This window comes from Melanotaenia boesemani, chromosome 11, assembly GCF_017639745.1.
Source record: "Melanotaenia boesemani isolate fMelBoe1 chromosome 11, fMelBoe1.pri, whole genome shotgun sequence".
In the NCBI taxonomy this organism is placed as follows: domain Eukaryota; kingdom Metazoa; phylum Chordata; class Actinopteri; order Atheriniformes; family Melanotaeniidae; genus Melanotaenia; species Melanotaenia boesemani.
Window position 1 is genome coordinate 18,151,960 of NC_055692.1, and position 24,971 is coordinate 18,176,930.

The 24,971-nt window shown below is 37.8% G+C and overlaps 1 protein-coding gene across 4 annotated transcripts; it reads right to left on the reverse strand.

Moving 5' to 3' along the window:
- Positions 1-380: 380 nt before the first annotated feature.
- clip1a (CAP-GLY domain containing linker protein 1a) lies at positions 381-24,765 on the reverse strand. 4 transcript variants are annotated; one of them, XM_041998548.1, is made up of 27 exons: positions 24,430-24,765; positions 20,913-21,294; positions 19,967-20,514; positions 19,377-19,501; positions 19,043-19,259; positions 18,744-18,941; positions 18,565-18,656; positions 18,216-18,276; positions 15,711-15,815; positions 13,669-14,574; positions 13,408-13,524; positions 11,806-11,863; positions 11,622-11,705; positions 11,349-11,505; positions 11,015-11,180; positions 10,575-10,790; positions 6,188-8,641; positions 5,336-5,473; positions 5,093-5,199; positions 4,804-4,924; positions 4,672-4,724; positions 4,015-4,132; positions 2,982-3,123; positions 2,818-2,870; positions 2,206-2,211; positions 1,544-1,671; positions 381-1,425 (listed from the first exon to the last, which is right to left on the reverse strand). In XM_041998548.1, the coding sequence occupies exons 2-27, from the start codon at positions 21,001-21,003 to the stop codon at positions 1,197-1,199; spliced, it is 6,690 nt and encodes a 2,229-aa protein (XP_041854482.1). In that variant the 5' UTR covers positions 21,004-21,294; positions 24,430-24,765; the 3' UTR covers positions 381-1,196. The 4 variants fall into 4 exon arrangements, with proteins under 4 accessions (XP_041854482.1, XP_041854485.1, XP_041854483.1 ...); XM_041998551.1 differs by lacking the exon at positions 15,711-15,815; XM_041998549.1 differs by lacking the exon at positions 2,206-2,211.
- Between the last annotated feature and the right edge of the window lie 206 nt (positions 24,766-24,971).

Here is a 24,971-nt window from a genome sequence, read left to right on the forward strand (position 1 = left end):
GTGCAACAAAAATTACTACAAAATAAGAGAGCTAGAGACTGAGAAATACAAGAGGGGCATCCTGTTTATATCCAAGTCATTTCTTACTAGTAGCATTTATTACTGTAAAACATGCAATATAGAATATTCTTAAATTTAGAAGCAACAAGCTTCACTCCTATACAAGAGCAAACAAATCTTGAGCAGACAAAGAAAATATAAAACTTCGACATTTGAAAAAAAAGAAAAAAAAAAAAAGCCAAATGAGGTGGCCAGAGGACACTGTCTGGACACCTCTCAGGTGTTTCAGTAACTAGTCTCTCAAGCTCATTATAAAATCATGGTAAATATTTTTTATGTACAAAGATGACTGTACATAACTGAATGCAGACAAGTGTAAGCAATATAAAGAATCATTTTATTTTTAATTAATCCACAAACTTTATTTTATACAGATATAGTCTAAACATATTCAAAGAAATGCCAAAATTATTCAGATTTTTTAATCAATAAGAAAGTTTTTTGTTTTTTAAAAGGCCATAATAACTGGAACTGAACAATTACAGTAAGTGTGATCTTTCTTACCAATCTTTCAGCAGTCATCTGAAGACCATAGAAAGGTTCTTAGTAAAGCCAAACCGCACTGTTTCGCTGCCCGCCTCCAGACAAGAGCGAGTTTTTCTCAGTTACACTTTAAATTTTTCACAAGTACATAGAGTTTCCAGCCATAAAAAAATAAACTGTAGACCACCATTTTTTGCGCAAACTGACATTTTTTTCAATCAAGTATTTTACAGTTCAAATAAACACCCTTTGTGATATTATCTTTGTAATCCTCTGACGAGCTGTGCAAACAGTTTTAGGATATTGATAAATTAACTGATCTGAGGCAGACCATTGCTTCTACTCTAAGATACATCCACCTACAGTACTCTCACTCATACAGACCCAGAACACTAGATGTTCTCCCTCTACAGTTATTTATAATCACAAACAAAAAAAAAAATTGTGTAGTACTTTTCTGAATGTCTGAATTTTTGGAAAGCTTCTGTGGAGGCCATTCTCCGATAAGAGCGCTTGAGGGTTGGCTTGGGCAACAAAGATGCTTGGCAAAAACAAGCACAAAATGCACACACGCAAACAAAGACCCCAAACACACAGCATAACAAACATGATGTGCAAATATACCGATTGTGCGAACGAGATTTAAAAAGGCTTTAAAAGGTCTGGTCGTCGTTACAGGATTCGGTCCAGTGTCCAAAGACCTCACAGATGTCGCAGTAGGGCCGTTCTTCACCTTTATTGCCATGGTAAGTGGTGTGTGGAGGGGAGTCGGGCATCTGCATTTGTGTGGGACAATCCTCAGTGTCGTGGAGATCGAAGCAGTCGCAGATGTCGCAGAACAGTCTTGGGGGAGGCTTCTTCTTTGTGGGCTGCTTTTCATTACTGTGGAGAGAATGAGCAGCTCTGTGTGAAACTCTGTCCACCAACTTACATTCACACACACACACAAAAAAAAAAAAAAAAAAAAAAAAAAAAAAAAAAAGCTTTAAATGAGCCTTACCTGTCATAGTTATCCAGTTCACCTTGATTATTCCCATTGAGAGCTGCAGCTGCCATTTTCTCTAATTTATCTTTAAGTTCTTCATTCTTCCTCTGGAGGTCAACAATGACTGAATTCAGGAATTCAATCTGTAAAGGAGAAACAACTGTACCATCAACTCAGCCATTAGTTATTTTTTCATAGACCAACAAATACATTACATAATTACAAATTAATTATTTAAAAATATATATAGAGTCCTCTGTTGAGTCCCCCCCCCCCCTCCTTATTACTGTCTATGCCAAGTATTTGCCTCCTTTGACACGGGCAATATTGTAATAAGAAGATTAAATGTCTCGCCATATCCCTCCAAAATTACCCCAGTTTTGATCAGTGGTGAAATGCGACAGTGAGTTGTCAGCGGTAGAGAAATCAAGGCTTGAAATGAGTCAAAAGAGAGTCAACAAAATGCCCATGCTTATGAGCATTTGCTGAGTAACCTTGCATATCTGATGTCTTATAAACCTCCAGTGATAACTGAGAATTTTCATAAAACTGAGTGAAAACTGAATAATCAAGCTTGATTAATCTTTGACAGTTTATAGTTTTTACACCAACTGCATGAGACAAGAGCCACAGTGATAAACATGCACAAGTGAAGCAGATGAAAAACATTAACAAACCGCTGCCTGATGGTGGTGTAGCATTGCCAACATCAGAAACAGTGCAGAGGAGAAGAGTTGGATTTATTAAAAAGAGAAGGGGGAGAAAAAAAATTTTCAAATTAGGACCAACCTTCTGCCAGACAAAACACTTATGCTATCACAGACAGGTAATACAGTATAACACTTTAAACAGAGGGAGCTGGCACGCTGATGGTACACTCATCCAGTGACTGTTGTTGAAAGAATCCTCACTGCTGAGGAGCTTTAGCACAATTTCAAATCAGTTTAAACCCACGTCCCCTCTGTAAAATATTATACTGTAACATGAGTCCACACAGAACTGTAAACTATAGAGTCTATTGATGCAAAAAAGAATATAGTTGTAATCCATTCATTAGTACAGAGTCATTCACAGTTCACATTCACAACATTCAGTAAGACTGTTTCCATACAGCTGCCACACAAGAAAGAGTAATGTCAGAAGATTCAACAGGCAGGGTAGGAAAAAATCATTACACTGAATGTATATGGCAATAAAGAAGAATGGGGAAAAAAAGGATAATAATTATAATAATAAAAAGATCCAGGCCCAACATCTGCTCCATTTAGGATAAGTTAGACAGTACTTACCTGACTTTCTGCAGTCTCCTTATCCTCCCTCATCTTGTCCAAAATTTCATCACCTAGAAAACAAACAAACCAGATTATCATCTTTTTGTTTCCCAATTTAACTACAACTGCTCTTGGTGCTACAAGAAAAAGCAGCTGTGGTCCTGAGTTAATTACAGTGTTACCTGAGGACTTGTTGATGCCGTCAGATCCAGCAGTCCGATCCTTCTCCAGTCTCTGAACACGCTCCTGTAGTTTAATGTTGTCCTGCTCCAAAGCCTGGATTGTACTCTGCAGTGTCTTAGCTGAGGCACTTTCTACACGCAGCTAGACAAACAGAGAAAAAATAACCTGTTCTAACACTGAACATTTCTCTTCTCTTTCAACAAAACAATGCTTTAGAATAGAGCTAGTTTAAGGGCAGGGGGGGTTAATTGATTTGAATCAATTCTAATTTCATTAATTCAATATTCACTCTTAAAACTCTTATCAATTTTTTTTTAAGTTTGAGGTTTTCTGCTCACTATCTCAAAAAAAAACAAAAAAAAAAACAAAAAAAAAAAACGCTATGAACTGAAAGAGATCATTTGTAAAGAAAAAAAAATGTAAGTCACTTTTTTTTTGACCACAGAAGTGAGATCCTGCAAGATGTGCCTTTCAGGTTAAATTTTTTTATTTTACAGCCTAACAAGGCAACAACACCGAAACCTACATACACTGTGTTCCAACTTATTGTTAATTTCTCCTAAATAATCAAGGTTAATGACAGTGAATACAGCTTTTTTTAATCATGAAAAATTATATTGCGTTATGTATAATATGTGGATTATATTGAACAAAACAACCAATAACGAAAACAGCATTTTTTGCCAATCACTCAATACAATATTATAATTATTATTATTATTATTATTATTATTATTATAATAATACAGTATTAAAAATAAATTATTCTGCTTAACAAATTCAAAATAATTAAAGTGGTTGTAAAAAATCTGAAAATGTACATCTAATTTCCTTCAAAGAGCAAATCAGAAAAACATTTTTAGAGCTTAAGTTACATGTTAACATAGAAGCAATTCTTTGATATCATCTTAACTTTTTCCATCCACTGAACTTGGAAATCTATGGATAGTTTCTGCTTGTATCTCATTTTCAGATCTCAGAATTTAATTAATTTTCTGGGCTGCACACTTATAGCTCTGTTAATAATCTTACCTCGCTCTTCAGGTTTTCCACCTGCTGGTCTTTTTCTGAGATTAAGGCACTGTTTTTATGGATGGACTGTTGGAGGGCAGCCTTCTCCTTGTTCAAATGTTCCCTTGAAACGCTTTCACTGTTTAACACACATTAACCAGTTAAATGTCAGAGGTGCAACATACAAACACTGTTGGGTGAGAAAAAAAAAAGTGACCTAAATTTTACCAAATGTTTTTGGGACACATTTAGATCTTTGGAGCGCAAACCTTTTACCTTGCCCTTAGGCTACTACATGTAATTCAGAAATTTAAAGACAAATAAAGATGTTGCTGTCTGGTAAAAATGGGCACTCCACTCAAAGATAAAAATGAACATGAAGAACTAAGACTGTATTTTTCAGGGAAAGAATGTGGTCAATACCCTTGTGGTCTGACATAATAATAGCAAACCAGACTTTTTACCATAAAGGACCTGAAGGCATTATTTGGCAAGCTTAGAAGAAAAAGAACAGTGTGAAATGCCAGCCAGTTAATAACAAGTGTTCTGCATATTAGCAAGTACCAAGCAGATGAAATACCTCATCCTTTTTTAGTGACAGCGTTAAAAAATTACTAAGGTAATTTGGAAAATGCATTTTTGGGGCAAAATACCTAAATAACATGATTATTCCCTTACCTTTGCTTCATCTCTTCCAGTTCTTTTTTGACTTTTGTGTATTCATCTTTCACCTGGAGAGAAAAAGTTAAAAGTTAAAACCTGGGCACAGTCCACTGATCAATGTCTCTAAATATAACAAAAAAGGCTCACCTTCACAAGATCACTCTGCTCTTTGTGATTGTCATCGAGTTTCTGTCTCAGCTTGCTGGTCTCATCTTGCAGCATCTGCAGGGACTGCGTCTTCACAGAAACTGCTTCTTTAAGTTCCTCTCTATTAGACATAAATACCAAAATCATCTCAGCTGTAACATATATTGGCTAACAGAAAAGACCTACTCCCATATCTGTGCACTTACTTAACCTACTCATTGTACCATACAACAGAGACTCGAATATGTCTGCATAACTTCCTAACATCTTGAGCCCAAGACGTACTCACATTTCTTGGCATAGACTCTTGGTCTTCTCCGTTTCTGTGCAAAGTTGTTCTTTGGAAAGATTCAGATGTTCTTGATACTTGGAATTCTCTTTTCTTAGAGTTTCCAGCTAAAACAATAATAACGTGTTTAAAGCTACAATAAATTCACAGCAAATAAGTAATTTGACTGCATTTATCTTACATAGAGCACAACTCTGAAAGGTTACGATACTTGCATTTCCTCTGCTGAAAGCCAGCTCTCACCTGTGTCTGCAGCTCCTGCTTGGAGGCCTGAAGTTCTCCCAGCAAAGACTGAACTTCATTTTTTTCCTTCATCAAAACAGCTTTCTCTTTTGTCAGCTGTTCGAAAGCCTCAGCAGTCTTGCCAGAGGCCTCTGTAGCCTAAACATGAGCAGGATATTTTGCTAAGCTCAACAGTTTAAAATGAAAACAAGCCCACATTTGATCAATATAGACACTCAATTATCTCAAATCTGTCAAATTAGAAAAGTGCCAGTCATTAAATGAAGTTATAATTTGGAATATCATTTCAACATAATTAAAGGAACTCACTCCTTAAGTATTTTAATTAACCAATTCAGAAAATGTTAATCATCCAAAGTACATTATTATTTTAAAATTGATTCTGATTACTTAACATTGTGAATACTGTAATAAAGTGAAAAACAATTGGCATATACTATGAAATACTGTCTCTACAACCTGTGGCCTCAGAACGGAGACTGAAAACCAATAAGCCTGTGTTAGAAGTCAGATAAGGGACACGCCAATTAAAACAGGGACTACTTTAAAAAGGTAGTCCTTTTCACTTTGTAGAGCTTTAAAACAAATGGCTGATTCTGATAAAGATCACTTCACATCTGCATAAATCAAGTAACCCAGAGGCATTTTTACTAAAGATTAGATCGCGTTATAAGCCCACAGGAAAAGGCTGGGAACTAAGTAATAGACAGGGGTTAATGAATGGAGGATGAAAGTTAGACACAAAAATAAAAAGGATAGGAAGACAAACCAGCAAGCATGCAGTGAGAGGCTGACATAGCCCCAGCCACAATAAAATGTGAAAGTCAGTGATTACTACAGGGGAAGAAATACCTCAAGCTGCTTAGAAATGGCATTTTTTAGTTGTGACTCGAGCTCCCTGACTCGCTGGGTGGCCTCATCCCTCTCCACCTCCACGGCATCCTTCTGAGCTGTGAGCTGCGAGATGCTGGAGGAAATTTCTTCTTTCACAACGGCCGAAGCGGATACCTCTGCAAGAGCATTCTTGTATTGTTTTTCTAAGGTTTCTTTTTCAGTTTGTTGGGCCTTGACATCAATTTCTAGCTGTTTCTTGTCAGCTTGCAAACACTTCACCTCTTTAAGAATCTTTGAACGTTCAGCAAGCCACTTTTCTTGGCTTGTGTGGAAAGAGGAAGCCTCCTGCTGCAATTTACACTGGCTCGCTGACAGGTCCTCCTTTGCTGTGGTCAAAGAAGACACTTGTTCGTCCATCTTCTCAAGCTTAGATGATAGCTGCTCTTTATCGCTCGTCAGCTGATTATTTTCTTGCTCTTTCTGCTTCAGCTGTGTTTGCAAGGCCTCCATCTCAAACATAATTGATTTCTTTTGCTCATCAGCATCCTTAAAGTTGGAGGAAATTTCTTTATTTTCCTGTGTAACATTAAACAAAGTTTTTTGAAGTTCCTCGATTTCTTTGGAAAGGCCATCTTTATCAGAGATTGCTTTTATCCGTTCACTGGATTCAGCTTGAAGCTGGGTCTCAAGAAGACCCTTTGCCTCCGACACTGATTTAATCTGACTCTTTAACTCTTGGACCTCCTGAAGCAGTATCTGGTTCTCTTTTTGCAAATACTGAGTTTGTTTTTTAACCTCAGTCTGCTGAAACAGAAGGTCATTATTATCTTTTGTAAGGTTTTCCAGCTGTTGAACAAGATTTAAATTAGACTTCTCAAAATCCACTTTTACTTTACTGTGTTCTTCACCAAGTTCAGCTTTGTCCTTTTCCAGCATTTCAATAACGGAGTGATGCTTCCGCAGTTCACTTTGTAAGTCAGTCATTTCTCGTTTCAACGAAGTCATCTGAACCTCAACTTCATCTCTTTGCTGTTTGGTTTCCTCCAACACTGCTGTTAAATGAGCCTTGTCTTGAGTAATGTCAGCATTTGTTCTGGTGAAACCATCTAGTTGGTCTCTCGCTGTTCGGATATCACCAACTAGCTTCTCACATTCAAGAGAGAGAGCATTTTTTTCAGAAATTGCCTTCGTGTGTTTCTTTTGCAACTCTGCCTTCTCCTCAATCAAACGCTCATAATCCATTTTTTGCTGCTCTAGAGCTGAATCCAGACTCATCTTTTCTTTGCGCAGTTCATGTAGAGCCATCTCAGTTTCAGAATTCTGAACGCGCAACGCCTGCCTCTCATGCTCAAAAGAAGAAGATGCTTCTTTAAGTTTCTCTTTAGACTGACACAATTGCTCTGTTGAGATCTGAAGTTTTTCCTTCACTTCTTGAATCTCTCTGAGAAGCTCTTCCTTTTCATTTGAGACTTTTCTCTGGATTGTAAGCAGGTTTTCTTTCTCCTGCAGAAGCTGGAGTCTTTCAGAATCTGTCACTTGACTGCTCGTCTTGAATTCTTCCAGCATCTGGGCCAGGCTCATTTTACAGGCTTTAAGGTCCTCACATTCGCGGACATTGCGCTCCAAGTCTTTCTTTGTAAGACTGAGCTTATTCTGAAGTTCCTGCTTCTCCGTCTCGAGCTTTTCTTTGTCCAATGCAATGATGCTAATTTCAGAAGACATCGCCTCTTTTTCTTTTGTCAGTGTTTCTGTCAGGGCTTGGAACTGGGTATTCTTCATTGTTAAATCTTCTTTTTCTAAGTGCAATGACTTAAGTTTTGCCTGTAGCTCAGCATTTTTAGCATCAAGAGATTTTTGGGCATTTTTAGCAGCATCCCTCTCTAGTATTAGGTTGTCTCGCTCACATGTGAGCTTTGACCTACTTTCATTAAGATCTTCCGTCAGCTGGTTCCTTTCTTTGCATACGTTTTCATAATCCAAAAGTAGCTGCTTCTTTTTAGCCTCAGTTTGTTGGATCTCCTGCTGATGCTTGAGGACACAGTCATTTTTCTCTGCATTTTGTCTTTGAAGGTTCTCAATTTGGGCCAAGCATTCCTGTGTACCTTGCTGCAGTTCTTTGTTTTCAGCCTGGGCTTCCTGAAGAAGTTGTTTGAGGTTCTCAAGTTCTTTCTTTACTAAAATCATCTCTTCATCTGAAAGGTTGTTTTTAGCCAGCAGCTCCTCTTGATGTTTTGAAAGTTTATCTTTGCTTATCAGCAGCTCTTCATTCTGCACTGAAAACTCCTTGCAGCTCATCTCAAGAGCCGAAAGCTTACTTTGCATTTCTGACAGCTGTTTTTCCAGTTTGCCTTTATCAGCTTTCATGTTCTCATTTCCCTTACACATTTCTTCCAGGTCTAGATTCTGCTTTTCCAGTTTTTGGGACAAATGTTCAACATCATGCTTGGAGGAGCCAAGTTCAGCGGAAAGACACTGGGGAAAATAAAGATGAAAGAAAAAAAAAAAAAGGAGGGGAATATATATCCAGAGTAAAGCATGAATGAATAACAAATAAACCAACCAGATATGGAGATAAGTGATATGCAAATGGAGAGGTTAAGCTGCAGAAGCATCAAAAATGGAAATCACACCAAAAGGTTACAACACAATATTTTGTTTTTCAGAAATGAAAAAGTGGAACATTTTCACTTCATCCCCTTGTTACTTTGAATAAACAAATTAATGAACACGACCAAATTTAACAAACAAAATATGGCTAAAAAATGTGATTGCCAGTGTATGATACTATATAACTAATTATAAAAGTACTTTTAAAAATAATATTTTAAATCAGGAAATACTCCAACATTCCAGCTGTACTTTTTTTCTTTTGAGAATTAAAATAAACATAAATTGTGCAACGTTAAAGTCGATGTTTTCACTGAATGTCTGCCATGTTAGAAAGTGAAAATGCTCCAGTTAAAAAGCAGGTTGCTGAACAATGCTAGACGGAATAGATACCAGAGGTCAAATCAAAAGCTGAACACAGTTTAGTGAATCCAGATTGTATCACACACCCTCACTTTTCTGCACACTTTAAATTTCAGATTTCCTTTTTAGTTGATTGCACTAGTGGGACTGATTGGTGTGGAGCATTTCCTTTTGAATATCTAATTCTATCTCTGTAGGGGATTTTCTTAAGTTCATTTAAGAGGAGCACTGATTTGTTGTTCACTAAAACTGACTGAGGACATATTTTGTCAGTTACTCCATTTGACCAACAGGCCCCTCAAGGTTCACTCGTCTTAACTTGGCTACTATAGTTTCCAAACTTTGAAAAGGGCTCTTATAAAATCTCAAAAAGGTCTAGAAATGATTAGTAAATGCAATTATATATGTCTCATCACATTTTAATGAAGGAAGGCCATGACTGCCGTAAACTTCCATTGCTTATCTTCTACCCCGAGGTACAGTAGAAACTAAGGGATCTGATGTGCATGCACACACACATCTTTCTCAGCTACGTACAAACCAGTTCATGTAGTCGTATTTTGATCCCATTGAAGTGCAATACAAATCTGTGGAACCATGATGAAGTATAAACACTTTAATGAAAGATTTTAGTTTTTGACTTTTGATAAACATGTAAACTTGTCAAATAATGTTATCACTTTGTAATTATGGTTTATAGATTAACATTATATTGAACTTAAATCAGATAAAGCAGACTGGCTCTTTGCTGGAACTCACGGTGGAAAGGGGAATACTGCACAAGCTGATAACATCTTTTTTTAAACACCAGGTTTCTATCGGAGGTTCATTCTGTTTTTTTCCTGCCCACAACAGCAGGCTTAAACAATGACTTTTGGTGCCATGAGAGGGGACTCCTTTAAAATTAAATACTGAGTAGGCGATTTCCCTCTGAAGGAAATATGTTAGCTTTTATTCTATTGTAAATATTCTTCCATGTCTTTGAGATCTGATGTGTGCAAAGACTGAACAGGTCTGAATACTTTGTGAAACAATTAGGAGTAATATCAGTTAAATTAAAAAATGGACAGAAATGTAACTGACTGCACAATTGTATTTTTTTCCTATATTGTCTATAAAAACCTCAAATAAATAAATATTTAAATAAATCCCCTTCTAGTTTAATCTAAATGACAGCATCTAATGAAAAGCAAATCATATGCTTGTATGTGATGGGAATGAAAAAAACAATATAGAAAACAATGAAGTGGGATAATACTAATGACTGGTATCAATCACATCACATTTAAAATAGAAAAAAAGAACAAATAGATGCACATAATCTCCCACTGTGTTTTGCAATGCTTGGGTTCATGTTTTATTTGCTTGTTTAAACTGAAATGATTGTGGTTTTATAAAAAAGGCATTTGAGATTTCTGAAATTAATTGTGCTTACCTGAGCCTGTTCCTTGTATAGCCACAGCTCTGAAAGTGTCTTCTCCAACTCCTGGTTTTTGTCCTTGGAAGACGAGAGCTCCTGCTTCAGCTTGTCAACCTGAGTCTGCAGCACCTCTAGCTCCTTCACATGAAGTTCTGAAGCCTGAGAAAGGGATTTCTCTTGTGAGGCCTTCAGCTCCTCAGCAAGGGTCTCACTCTGTTTAACAGCTTTCTCCTAGAGAAAAGGAAACAACCTCAATAATATATATTATATATTTTGCCATTGATTAAAGACATTTTCACACATACAGTGCAGTGATTTTCTGATGACATGGGACAAAGCAAATGTCAGCACCATTTACTCCAGGCTTTTTTCACAGTTTCTTGCCAGTTCCTTAGTTAAATATCCTGGATTAAAAAAAAAAAAAAAATCATTTTTGTCCATCTCAAAATACTGACCAAGGTGGTAATCTTCTCTTGAAGACCACTTAATTGAGTCTGATGAGAATCTCTGGCTTCTTTCAACTCCTGCATTTTGCTAGATTGTTCTTGCTGGAGCTGTTCATTCAAATGTGCCACCTTCTCCTTCTCCTCAGCTACTTCATTCTGTAGGACCTCAAGCCTTCTGCATAATGATATTGAAAAAAAAAGATGTTCAGTGACAGGTAACAAACAGAAAAAATAACCTACCAAAACATGAAATAAAACAAAAAGTAACTTGTATATTGTTTGTCATATACAGCAAAATATTATGTCCACTGATTAGTAAAACTCAAGTAATCAAGTTTGGTACCTTTCTTTTTGTATGAGGTCTTCATTCATTTTTGTCAGCTGTACTGAACTATCACCAGATGCTTTCATCATGTCTGAAATGTCATTTTCCAGCTTGCTTTTGTCCTTTGAAAGCTGCTCAAGTTTTTCATCTGCAGCCTTCAGCTTTCTCTCCATCCCTGATTAAAAACAAAACAGTCTCAACTTTTTCATACAAAAAAGTAAACATAATAAAACAACAATTAATGTTTTTTTTTATTAAATGTACACAGGACAACAAACTTATTGTGCTTACCAGCAAACTGACTTCTTAGAGACTCAGATTCTGTGGTTAAGGATGTAAACATTTCTTCCTTTGCACTAAGCTTCTCAATTGTTTCTGCAAAGAGAGAGAAAAAAAAAGATAAAAACAAATAAAGCTATGGTAGTAGCAGATGAGGAAAAAAAGAGGAAGAAAAAAAATGATCATCATCATTTACCTTGCAAAGTTTTGGCTGATTTAGTCAGATCCTCAGTGCTTTCTGCCAAACTTTGTTTCTGTAGGGAAAAAAAAAATTGTATTAGTATACTGATTATGATGTTATAGTTCAGTTCTGAAATTAAAATAAATTAGCTGATATTTCCTTAATTGTGAAATATATCTGTTTACCAATATTAGAAAAAACAAAATACTATAGAAAATAATGCGTAATAAGAGCACTTAACTAATAAAAGACCAGTGCAGTAATTCTTAAAGGAGAATTTCAATACATGTAACTATCTGGCCCATTTATACATGAAGTTTTGACTGCAAGCAGCTGTCCCTTCTGACGGTTTTCTCCAGCTCTGAACTGAGCTTTTCTGAGCTGGGCCGCTTTCCTCCGCTGATGTGCTCAGCAATCTATTGTCCAACGGGTGGGCATCACTGGCTCAGTTCTGCAATGGTTCAGGTTCTACCTCTATGATAGCAGCTTCTGTGTTGTGATAGCTTTTACCTCCATATCTGCTGCCCTCCCCTGGGGGGGGGGGGGGGGGGGGGGGTACAACAGGGCTGCTTTCTTGGATATTTTCTTTTATTAACTTGGTGCTATTTTCAGAAAGCATGATGTGCCATTTTACATGCTAATGGCTGTCAAGTCTATTTTCCTTTAAAAAGTAATGGTTCTGTTCAGCCTCTCCTTGAGTGACATCAGGGGATAGATGGCACTGAATTGCCTCCAATTTAATGGAAAAAAATACAAATGTCGTGCTTTAAAGCCAGTGGCCCCAGCTGTACCCCTTCCTTTGACTTTTCCTCTCTGGCACCAGATGAAAAATGCAGCATCACAAATTTAGGTGAAAACGGACCCCAGCCTAAATCGTGACTCACAAGTCAATGCTGTGGTTTCATCCTGTTTCTTTCGGTTGTCAAGACAATACAGCTCCATGCTTTTATTATCTCATGCCTGGATCATTGTAACTTTGTTTTTACTGGAGTTAGCCAGGCTTCCTCTTCTACTAATGGAGAAAATGCTGCTGTGCGATTTTTAACTGGTACGAGCAAACAAAAGCACATAACTCCGCTTTTAGTGTCTCTTCATTTGCTTCCTGGTTATCTACAAATCCATGATGAGTCTTTTGTTTTAAGTCTCTTAATGTTCTTGTCTTTTAATTTGTCTGAGCTGCTTCAACCTTACATGCCATCACATGCTCTTAGATCAGCTGACCACACGCTTTTAACTGACCCAAAGAAATTTTATAAATCCAGAGGAGACAAAGCCTTTTCAGTTTCAGTTCCTAAACTATTGAATGAGCTACTGCTTCAGGTTAGACAGGGTTGTTTTAAATGAGTTTTAAAAACACAGCTCTTCCTTGGCTTTCAAGCTAATGGGAGTTATGTGATTTAATGTTTTACCCTTTGTATGTACTTATTTAAATTTTGTATAGCTTCTATGTGGTAATTTATAGCAGTGTAATAGTACTATTTTTTTTTTAATTCTTGTTCTTCATTTGTGCTGTTTAGTGCTTTTTCTTCTCTCTTTTACATTTGTTGTTCAACACTTTGGTCAGCTGTTATGTTTTTAAAATGCTTTAGAAACTAAATTGTATGGTATCAACCTCACCAGGTTTTCAAGCTCTTGTTTCATGGTGTCCTCCTGCTGCTTTACAGTAGTCAGACTCTCCTGTAGAGAGATGACTTCCTGCTTTTTACCCTCCAGCTGAGAGCTCAGTTCACTAACCTACAACATAAGTAAAAAAAACAAAAAAACAAAGAAAAGTGCAAAAGGTTTAGTTTCCCTATAACAAGGCTTTAATACTAACCTGATACAAGAAATAACTACAACTGGGTAAAACTCAGTAAATACTTGATTGTGAGAACTCACCTTTGCACTCCGGGTGTTTCCTTGATTCTGGGTTTCGTCTAATTGACTCTTCAGAGCTGCAACCTCCTGATTACCTTGTGCTAGTTGGCTGCGTAGAGCCACTACTTCTGCTATTTGCTCTTTGGTTTCTCTGTCCTTGTCTTGAGTCTGTTGTGCCAGATTTGCTTCCTTCTCCTCAAGCTCCTTTACCCTAATTTCAGCAGCATGAAGCTTTCCAAGTACATCCTCCATTTCCACAAGGTGTTGCTCTTCTGCTTTTTCAATGCTGGACCGTAGCGACTCTTCCAGTCGTTCTTTGTCCTCAGTCAAGGACAACAGCTGAGCCTTCAGTGCGTTCTTCTCTCCTGTCCAGGCTGAGGTGTCATCTTCATGTTTGGCGGCAGCTTCTTCCTGAGCCAGTTTGTGCTCCACCTTAAGTTTTTCTAGTGCACTTTTGGTTTCCACAAGCTCTTCTGTTTGGGCACCAGCACCTTTGCTGAAGGACACTTTCAGCTCCTCCATAGCTTGCTGGTGAGAGGCAATGGCAGAGTCCAGCTTGGAACGCCAAAGTTCAACAGTGCCAGCATTCTCCTTCTCAGCCTGGCTTAGGCACATCTGCAACTGTTCTTTATCACTAGACAGCCTTACGGATGTAGCCTGAAGCTGGGCAAGTGCCTCACTGTGGACTTTTTCTTGAGCTTCAAGCTTCTCTTTGCATTTCCCTACTTCTTCTTGCCACTTAGCTTCTTGAGATGCTAGCTGATCCCTAAGAGAGTTTATCTCTTCCAGTAGTGGAGAAACAGAGTTTGAGTCTTTAGAACTCTGCTGGACACCAAGACGCAGCTGAAGGTCGGCTACCTCTCTTGTTCGAAGTGAAAGGTCCTTTTCAAGCTCCATAATACGAGATCTTTCGGATACAGTAGCAACCTTTAAAAGCAGAGATCTTGCAATTAAAAAAAGTGCAAGTCTATAAACATAAGCATTATTTACAGTTAAAATTGCCTGAACAAATACTGAGATTTCTTTAAACACCTACTGAACAAATGAGTCTAAAAGTGAAATAAGTCAGAATATTAATCAACTGTTGCGCTCCAGTAGAGGAAGGTATGAAAACCTTTGAACCAAAAGAAGGCCTTACACTGACCTCTTGAGGTTATAAATAGCATGGCCGAAAAATGAAAGTAAACACAAAAAGTAAGTCTGGAACTGCAGCAGTGTGCAAGACATTTACCATCATCAGTTCAACTAAAGAAATTCAAATCACTGAATTACTTCCATCTTAATTATGATTTGGTGAAGATTTGATCATGTTTCATACTACAACATACTATTGGAGTTTGGTAATGAAAGGTGAATTATTTCATTTAAAAACATGGCCTTGTCTTTACGAAATTATATCAACTACTCCAAAAAGATTTTAATGTTTGATTCTAATGACTGTAATACCATGGAGGAACACCAGGATACATAATCTGGGAGGTGGAGCAGGGTTTTAGACTAGCAAAACGCAAGGACACCAAATAAGCAGGACAAATGGATGTCAGGAAGGACTAGGGAAGGACTTAGAAAATGATTTTTGGGGAGGGGCAAAAGGGAAGATTGTCTGTCTGGTTAAGCAGCAATACCATTAAAGCAAAAGTAAGTCCAGGCTGGACAACTTATTGAAAAATAAACTATCTGAGTTGTAAATTCAGGTTGCTGTTTTGATGTTTAAAAATAAGTAATTATAAAAAGTTGTATGTGACAATGCAACATAATTCAGAGTAGATTCATTTAAACACAAGACTGTTTATAACATGCAGGATCATTTAAGCCTTCAAATAAATCTAAGATTTTTTAAGTAAAGGTTGATTACTTGATTCATGTTTTCTTAGTAAGAGGAAGATCATTACTTTTCTTGCAAGAAAAAAAATCATATGGGAAGCACAGTCACCACAAGCTCATACAAATCAGAATTTCGATTACTGACTGGGACCTCTCTGTAAACCTTGCAATTGTTTTGGCCTATACCTGGCTCAGGCCCTCATTCCCAACGCAGCACACCCAGGAACAGAATTCATTACCCTAGTGTCTTCTAACTCTCTTTGGAGTTTCTCAGCTTTGGTCTTTTCAAAGAGCAGGCTCTGTTCAAGCTCCTTAATGTGGGCATGCTCCAGTCTGGTCTGCGTCTGTTAGTAAACAAGGGGGAGAGGAAGAGAACACACCAGTGCCACCATCACATGCCAGCCCAACGCAGACAGAGAGGGAGGAAGACAGGAGAGATAGTGAGTGTGTGCGTCTGTTGTGTAAGAGTATTTAGAAGGTTGGGAAGGGATGGGGTGGGAGTGGTGAGTGGTACATGAGTGGAAATTAGAAGACACCTCCATGCAGAAATATCAGACTGTGCCATAAACATCTGCAAAATGGAATTCTTGTGAATGAGTGATGGGAAATACAAGACAAGCAGCAAAAGAAAGAAACTTGTACACGTATTATGGATGTGCAGGATGAGTATCTAGATGGGAACAGGTTGGAAAAATCCATGCAAAACTGACACCTGGTGAACAAAGCACACTGACTGTTATGATACACAGAAAACTTGATGTGTGTAAAACCAACACATAAATCCTGTTTAAATGACTTCACCACAGAGTAGAGACAAAGTAGTGCTAGTTATTGCTTGATACTATACTGTAACATGAGAGCAATGAATTACATTATTTAAAAAGTTACCCAATGTTGCAGAAGTGGCATACTGGCTAAAAAAAAACCATGTCTTTATCTCAGCTTTAACTGATAAATGAATTGAACTCTCAGCCCTGTCAGTACCTACACTGCTTTCTCTCTTTAGTGATGATGCCATTGCTCACATTGTAATTAGTGACTTATTTAATAAAAACACACCAGTTATCAGACCACCATGTGCAAGAATTGTAACCTACCAAAATATGTAGACCTCATTGAATAAAGATAATCTAATTTGAATTCTTGGTACTGGTAAAATAAAGTAGTTTGATTTCATGAAATCAAAGATGCAGTCTATGGGCACAGTTTGTGCGTTTACTACTACGCCATAATCATTAAAACTTTAATAATACTAATTCTAAATCAAAAGGCACAAGGACTAGCTCAGGTTTTTAAAGGACCCAATTAACTGAAGTGTAACTACTTAGCTAAAATAACACATCCACACAATAAGAATGTAGGCTGGATGTGAATAATAAACATCAACATGTACATTATATGACTCACTTATTTTCTTAGGGTCTTTCAATGATCATAAAAAAAGTCCTTCTAGTAGTTAAACTCTCTGGTCTACACTTACATTACATCTGAATTCTTGAGATAAGCGCTATTCCCCTTTGGCTGTAGTGTGCAAACTGAATTCAGGTCTTTGACTGGGATGTGGTATGACAGGGAAGCATTTCCAGTGGTTTCATGCTGAGCACTGGACCAACATGAAAGACGAGGGCAAGGGGGAAGAACAAGTAAAGATCACATCACTGAACTGTGAGGCATGGAAAATTACAGCTGCGCATTAGTACAACTTCAATAGCTTGAAGTTAAAGCATTATTTTCCTTTTAGTTTGGCCTGGTTACATTGTTAATGCTCAATTGTAAGGGAAAATAAAAAAAGGTTTTTTCCAACCCTTCTGTCCTCATTTTAAAAACAACTCATTTGAGCTTGGATGCCTTCGGGATAACTGAGATGGTCCCTTTGCAATACTGTGGAACAAATAGATTATTTGATCAGATATAAACTTAGATACCACTGGGTTCCAGACCTCTAGACATAATAACCTGGGATGTAAATATGACAAAGAAAAAAAAGTGGGGGTTAATCCGGAAGAGCTTTTAAAGAACCCAGAAGAGTAAAAGCAAATTGCAGAGCAAATCTCTAGCAATTAGGGAATCATTTCATTCCAAATTATTTCTCTCAGAATAGGTAAAGATGTATAGAAAATAATATGTATTAATAATTAAAACATACATACATTATTTGTACAATTTACCTCTCTCTCACCAGGTTAACACTTGTATAACTATATTAAGATCACTGTTAGCAAGACAGCCTGAATGATGTATAGATATCAAGTCTGACTGTGGACTTATTTCTGGTTTTGGAAAATTCTTGACATCGACGTCAGAACCTGTTTTCACCACTGGGTGCATTTGACAGCACATTGCCTGATAAAAGATGAAGTTAGCATCAAACTGTCCTTGTAAATTCAGACATAGAGAGATAATGCAAATGGCTTGACTGAAGCTGATTTCATGCCAACTTAACCTTGAATGTACACTGCATGATGACTAACTGAGGTACAAAGAAAAATAAATGGACTTAAATGGAAGTGGAGTACGTTTAAGCAAAATGAAATGCTGAGAACCAGGACAAGTTGATAGGGGCATGTGTTGCCTCCTCACTAATATTAAGATTCTGAACCAACAAGATGAGATTAGATTAAATGTTATTAGTATGTTTCTCTCTCTCTCTCTTTTTTTTGTTCTTTCACTATCTCTTCTTTTTTTTTCTATTAGCAATGTTGCAAAGTAACTTGCAGAAATATCTATCTCTGTTGTACAATTACCTCCAGGTCTCCTTTGGTAATGCAAGCTTCCTCAACACGAAACTGGAGGTCCTCCACTTTCCTATTTAACAGGACAACACAAACAAACCCCCCAACCCCCAAAAAACATTAAATTTAACAAAGACAAAAAAAAAAAAACTACATTAAAACAGCAAGGTTAAGCAGACTTGAGGCCTTCTTAAGTTTATAAATGTATAACAACCTAACAAGAGTAGTTGTTTTTCTGAACAAAGTAGCCCATTTTTTATAAAAAAAAACAAAAAAAAACAACAAAAAAAAAAAAAAACTAATGCTAACACACTGTCCTGGGTTACGTGTGTCTTTAATCAAATTGCTGGAGAATTCTTACCTTCGCTCCTCCTCTAGTTGGTTCAGCAGCTCCACTTTCTCTTTGTCTGCAGCTTCCACCAAGGCACGCAGCTGATCCATTTTTGCCTCCATCTTTAAAACAAATATGAACAGATGACAAGGCAATTTGCAGAAACTCAAACAAAAAAACAGTATTTTTGGATCAGTGAGTAATCTGACCTGCTCCTGATCATCCCTGAGCAGGGTCATTTCTTGCTCCATCTCTCCAGCATGGCTAGTGACCTTAGCAACTTCAGCTCTTTCCATGTCCCTCTCAGCCATTAGCTGCTCAATATGCTGCTGCTTCTCTTTCAGGGCTTCCTGCAGGGCGGTGGTGCCTGAAATCTTACGATTATACCTTGACGACGTCTCTGTTAGCTGTACAAATTGAGTAAACATAACATGTTGAGAGAGCACAAATTAAAATATGTGTATATAATTTCCTAATATTGCTGTCAATTAACATGTTTGTGCCTCACCAGGCCTGTTCGACTTGGTTTAGCGCTGACAGAAGACGCCACCGAGCTCATGGTACTGATGGATGAGGCACTAGGGCTTCTTTTCAGCCCTGATGGTGTGGCCACTACTTTCCGAACTGTTGTTTTTGCTTTGGCTGGTGTTGTGGAAGGGAAGCCAATGCGTGTGACTTTGTGAACTGGAGCAAATAAGCCATATTTGGGCTGGCACTGAAAATATCTGGGGAAAGATAATTGGATAAAAATTGCAATAACAAAAATGTACAATAATGGAAGAGGTGTGGTTTAAAAATAAAATTTTTCTTTTAATTATCCATAGATGACTTGACTTTTGTACCTCGTGCCTGCCACTGCCCCATCATTCTTTCCTAGAGGTTCATCCAGTTCCACGCCACACCACTCGCCTTTGGCAAAATCGGTTTCTCCAAGGAAACGTACCACTCCAGCCTTTGTACCACCAACCTGAGAAGGAACACCAAACATTAGCCCACATTTAATCCTCTCAACAGATAAAAGAGGCCTAAAAAGTAAATCAGCTTTGCTTGCTAAAAACCCTGAGCGAGATAATTCCATAAAAGCAAAAGAAACAAAAAATATGCAGCTTTGAACAGAATAAGGTCAAATTAACAACATTACAGACATTGTTTCTCTTATGATTATTTTAAAATTCACAGCAGCAAGGTTTATATGATAAGACATGATAATGTTTATAAGGACATTTCCTTAGCAGCCCCACTGGAATTAGAGATATTTCCTTTAAATATAATCTGCTGCACAGTCTTTAGGTTGAAGAAAGGGGGGGGAAAAAACATAGTGGAGGTTTACAAAATTAAATAAAACATCTTTCTTATGTTTACTTCTCCAATTCTCAAGAAAGAGAGGGGTTCCATGAGTCATGTGATTCAAAAATACTTTAACAAACTTTACCAATACACGATCACCCATCTTCAGTTCCCTTTCTCCCTTCTTCACCGATCCAGTCTCTGAAAGGTTGGAGACAGATTCACTGTTGGTGGATACGAGGTTAGAGGATGGAGTAGCTGTTGTAGTGGAAGACGCCTTCTTGACTGCCGCAGCACTTGAGGGTAAGGCTGACTTTGTGGCAGGTGTATGTGAGGCTACACTTCCAACTGAAGGAGTGGGTGATGCGGCACGGGATGGGGGTGCAGTTTGAGTTCCATTAGCTTCTCCCTCTGTTCTGGACAACTTGGAGGGGCGGGTAAATATCCCTCGAAGAGCTTCACACTGGAAGTAGCGCACCCCTGCCACCGACCCGTCATTCTTCCCAATTGGCTCATCTAGGACAATCCCTGCCCACTGTCCAGGAGCGAACTGTGTCTCTCCTAAAAACTGTAGGTAGCCAGGCTTATTGCCATTCACCCATACTCGCTCCCCAATCTGAAAGTTCTCTTCAGCATTCTTGACATCTTCTCCGCCGGCACTTGCAGTTGATTTGTCAGCCACAGCAACTTTAGCTGTGTTAAGAAAGAACAGTTTATCCATTAAGAAAATTACTTAAATTAAACTGAATGACACAGACTAAATTGACTGAACAGAAATTATGTTTAGTTCATTATTAAAAGTTTCATTTTTAGCTCTGCAATGAGAAACCATGTCTAAAACCCCAGTGCTCTATACATGAACAATCTGACAATTCAACCCACCCTCAAAAGAAGAAACTCAACTTTTTTAGCATCAGGGAAATATAAAATATGTAACAATTCAAGCCTTATAATAATACAGCTGGAAATAAATCAGCTTAGTCCTTGCAGTATGATTATCAATGATAGCCACAGTTAAGGAACATTAGATGGCAATATGGAATGTCAAGTTCACCAAAAGCTGAAGAACCTTAACATGCAAAGATTCTTACCTGTGTTTGGGTTGGTTTTAGGGGCTCCAGGTCCAGGTGGCCTAGCTATCTTGCTAGGCACTTTGATCCCAGTGGGCTTTGCTGTGCTCATATTTTCAACAGTAACCTGACCCACGAGGCTTCTGTCCGTCAGTGGGTACAAAATTACCCCAGACCATCAACACAACTGTCCACCTCTGTGATGGCAAAGTTATCTCACTGTTCCGAAGATCAAGCAAACAAAAAAGGAAAAAAAAAAAAATCAAAATGAAAAAAATAAACAAAAAAAAAAAACAAAAAACAAAAAAACAAAATCAAAACAAGCAAAAAGAAATAAAGAAAAAACAAAAAGAAAAATCAACAAAAGGGAGAAGGGGAAAAAGTGATGCTTATGAAAGGAACCCTGTTGAGAAAAAGAAAAAAGAAAAGAAATAGCACCATTATTACATTTTCTTTAAAGACAAATTTCACAAAACACGTGAAGGACCACTGATGGGTAATGTCTAAAGAAACTATTATTTAAATTATTCAACGTATAATAGTAAAAAGCATATCATTTGTTGACAGGAATAATTAACTTTTAATAAACTAGTAAATCAACAACACATATATCCCAGAGGCACAACGACTTTGTTTTTGGTTCTCTGGTAACAGAGACATTTTGTTACTATTATGGCAACAAGCTCTTCTACACACACACAAAACGTCACAGTTATATTTAAAAATACCTTGTCAAAGGCTAACGTATGATACAACAATCTTGAACTTGTGAATAGCTCAACATAGGAAACCTTGATCACAAGACAGTGTCACAAATGTTCTCACTCAATCTGCAATCTAAAATCATGTAAGGCAGGCTGCCAGCTTTCCCAGCCTTCCTAAAATAGGATTACTGTAGAAACACGATCACCACCACCAGCAGATTATCCTGTTTGTCAGATTACCACAACACAGACAGAGATTGGCTGAATGCTCTATTGACACAGAGTCTACCTCTGCCTGCTGTTAGCCACACACTCTAAATGCCTCTTCATCTGGCGGGCTTTAAGTTTCAGGACAATCTACAAGAGATGTGTAGCTTCCAGACTCATTTCAGGGATCGGCTGCATCTCTGAAATGGGTCTGAACTGGTGCACAGAATCACAAAGTCTGATGTTCTTAATAGACATCACTCAGTCGGTGATGGCTAAATGCACAAAAACAAGCAGATATAAGAGTGCACAAACCCAAGCATTCACACTTCTTTTGAGGCAGTTCTTAGTAGAGAATGAAGGGTGGCCATCAGAGGACACGACCTACTTTGGACATAGTGTTCCAGTTTTCTCTTGATGTGTTATGAATGATGCTTAATAATGCCCTCAGGTCAAAAGAAATCAAGAGAAAGAAACAAAGAAACTAGACATGATCCATTTAAACTCAAAAATTCCCCACTGCAGTAACATTAATCTTTTGCCACTGACTCTTAGTCTAATCTGTAGCTTGGGAGCAAACCAAATTCCAATGCTTTGCAAATGTTCAAGGGGATTAATACACTGGTCTATCAAAAAATAAAATTCTTAAACTTAAATCAAATCCCATGTAGTCTGCTTTCATTTCCTCTCCTGTAAATAAATAAAAAAGAGGCAGTTGGAAATGTTATAAAGACAGAACTGAGATTGGCAAACAGCAGCATTCCCAGCATAAACTCAGTTTTCATGATAATATAAGTCTGCTTAAATAGTTTCTAAACGTATTTGATACAGTTACATATTGTTAGTCCCCAAAATAAATAAATATATATATGTGTGTGTGTGTGTGTGTGTGTGTGTAGAATACTATCTAAATAAAATTGATACACAGTATGGTCAGGGGTTTCCTTAAAAAAAAAGAGATTTTGTAATCGCAATGGGACTTCCCTGGTAAAATAAAGGATAAGGAAAGTATACCAAATACTGACTGAAGGGTGGAAACTGCTACACAAGTTCACAACCCAGTGAGCTTTCATTTCAAAATACCTTTCAGCAGGTTAATATTAGCCAATGACTTAACAAATATGGATCCAAGTAATGATCTAATGCTACACTTCTGCATCACACAAGGAGGATCAGTCTTATAACAATCATAATTCTGATACAGCCAAGTCATGAATTGGTGCCACGAAAAACAAACTTGCATCTTGAGAACTGTTTTTACCATCATCTGGTGTAACTCTAACTCCATCTTTGTTTAACATCACAAAACAATCAAAGTTAAAATTCTTCCTTACTGAGGAAACATCTGCTGGGGTGATTATGTAGGCTGCTACTGGCACAGACACAGAAGGTGTAGAAAGGCACAGAGTGAATGAGAGGCAGAAGCATCCGGTGTCCTCTTTTCACATTGAACACAGATTTATGTTTTAGAATGACAATTCTCATATTCTAAATACAGACATTTTTTACTTTTGCAACACTGTTCTGTGAACCACACAGATAATGGTCTCAGACATACGTCAAACATAAGTAAAATATATGGAAGGGTATTATTTTTATTATTATTATTATTATTATTATTATTATTATTATTATTATTATTATTATGTGAGGTGAGCTGCTTGATTAATTATAAGATTTTCATCAAATGGAAGTCATTTTCTCATAAACCTTGGTAAACATTGACAGAATGTGTGCTGAGATTCAAAGACGACTACAAATCTAACTATAGAAATGGAACTGAGGAAATGATTTGGCAACACCCTGAAGCATTGGTCATGCCATCAGCTCAAACAAGCTAAGCTGCTTTTTGTTTGAGACAGAAAAGCTAAACCATAAACGCTTAAGTCGCACGTTTAAACTACAACACGATCAGACCTAGCATGCGCTGGCATACGCTATGTGGGTGATTGGTCAACGAGGTGGCCTGTTAACTTGTATAGTCACCGCTGTCTGTAGCTAACGGAGGTGGTATCTGTTGAGGTGGCACATCTGTTAGAAATAGTGCGGTCAAGTCATTATGTGCCCCTGTAACAGATCAACTTGTCATCTAATTTAACAAAACGACCTAACTAAATTGTGGGTGTTCGGCTAGACGAGGATAGCACGTAAGCATTATATCTGCTAAATAATAATGATCAGAGGCCAAGTATAGAAAGCAAATTCCACAAGTCCAAAAGTCTCCCGCAATGTCACCGACTTTCCAGCACGGAACTGTCGCTGCCACAAGTTCACTCAGCAATACCAATAGCAAAATTTGATCACCTGTTTGGATAGCTTCCGTATAATATGGCCGTACTACGCAGTCCGTTGGCTTAATTGTCACCTCTTCGGCGAAACTAATCCGTTTGTAATCACGGTAAGAAGAGGGGTGATTAGTTGCTAAGTAACGTTAGCAGCGAGGCCCGAGCTGTACACCGGTGATCAGGACCAAAGGAGAGGTTGGTTAGCTAGTTAGCTTAACTAACGCCTCAAGTAACATCTACACTATCTGGACAACTTTCTCCCAGGGTTCACTCTCGTTCTTAAGCCCCAAATGAAATGTCAAGTACATGAAAATATGACTTCGTCCGTGAGCTGCTACTGACCTGATATGTTCCCTGTACAAGCTCCGTCTTCTGGGAAGAAAGATGATGAAGCTAGCGAGCTAAGTGCAACACCGCGACTGCTCGGATCATGCACGGAGAACCAGACACAGCCCAGCGTACGAGCACGAGACGCCTGTCCAACTGCAGACAGGAACGTCAGGGTGGGTGCTTACCAAAGATGTTATGTTCAGCAAGATGCTACACTTAAATCAGAGACGGCGCTTTTATTTCCACTAAGAAATATGCTGGCAAAGGATAGGTTCATATGCGTTGATAATCACTCTCAAATTCTACATTATGGTTAATTTACTAAACCAGGGTTATTCAGTTCGGTCCCACTGGGTCTGCAGTCCAGCAGGTTTTCCATGTATCCCTTTATCACCTGACTCAAATTAATTAGTTTGTGCTGAACTTGATTGGCTGTTGGACCCATTTAATTTGATGCAGGTGTGTTGAAGCAGGGATACATGGGAAAACCTGTTGGGTTTCGGACCATTTAAAAACAGATAGATGGAAACATAAGAGTAAAGGAATCTAAAAAT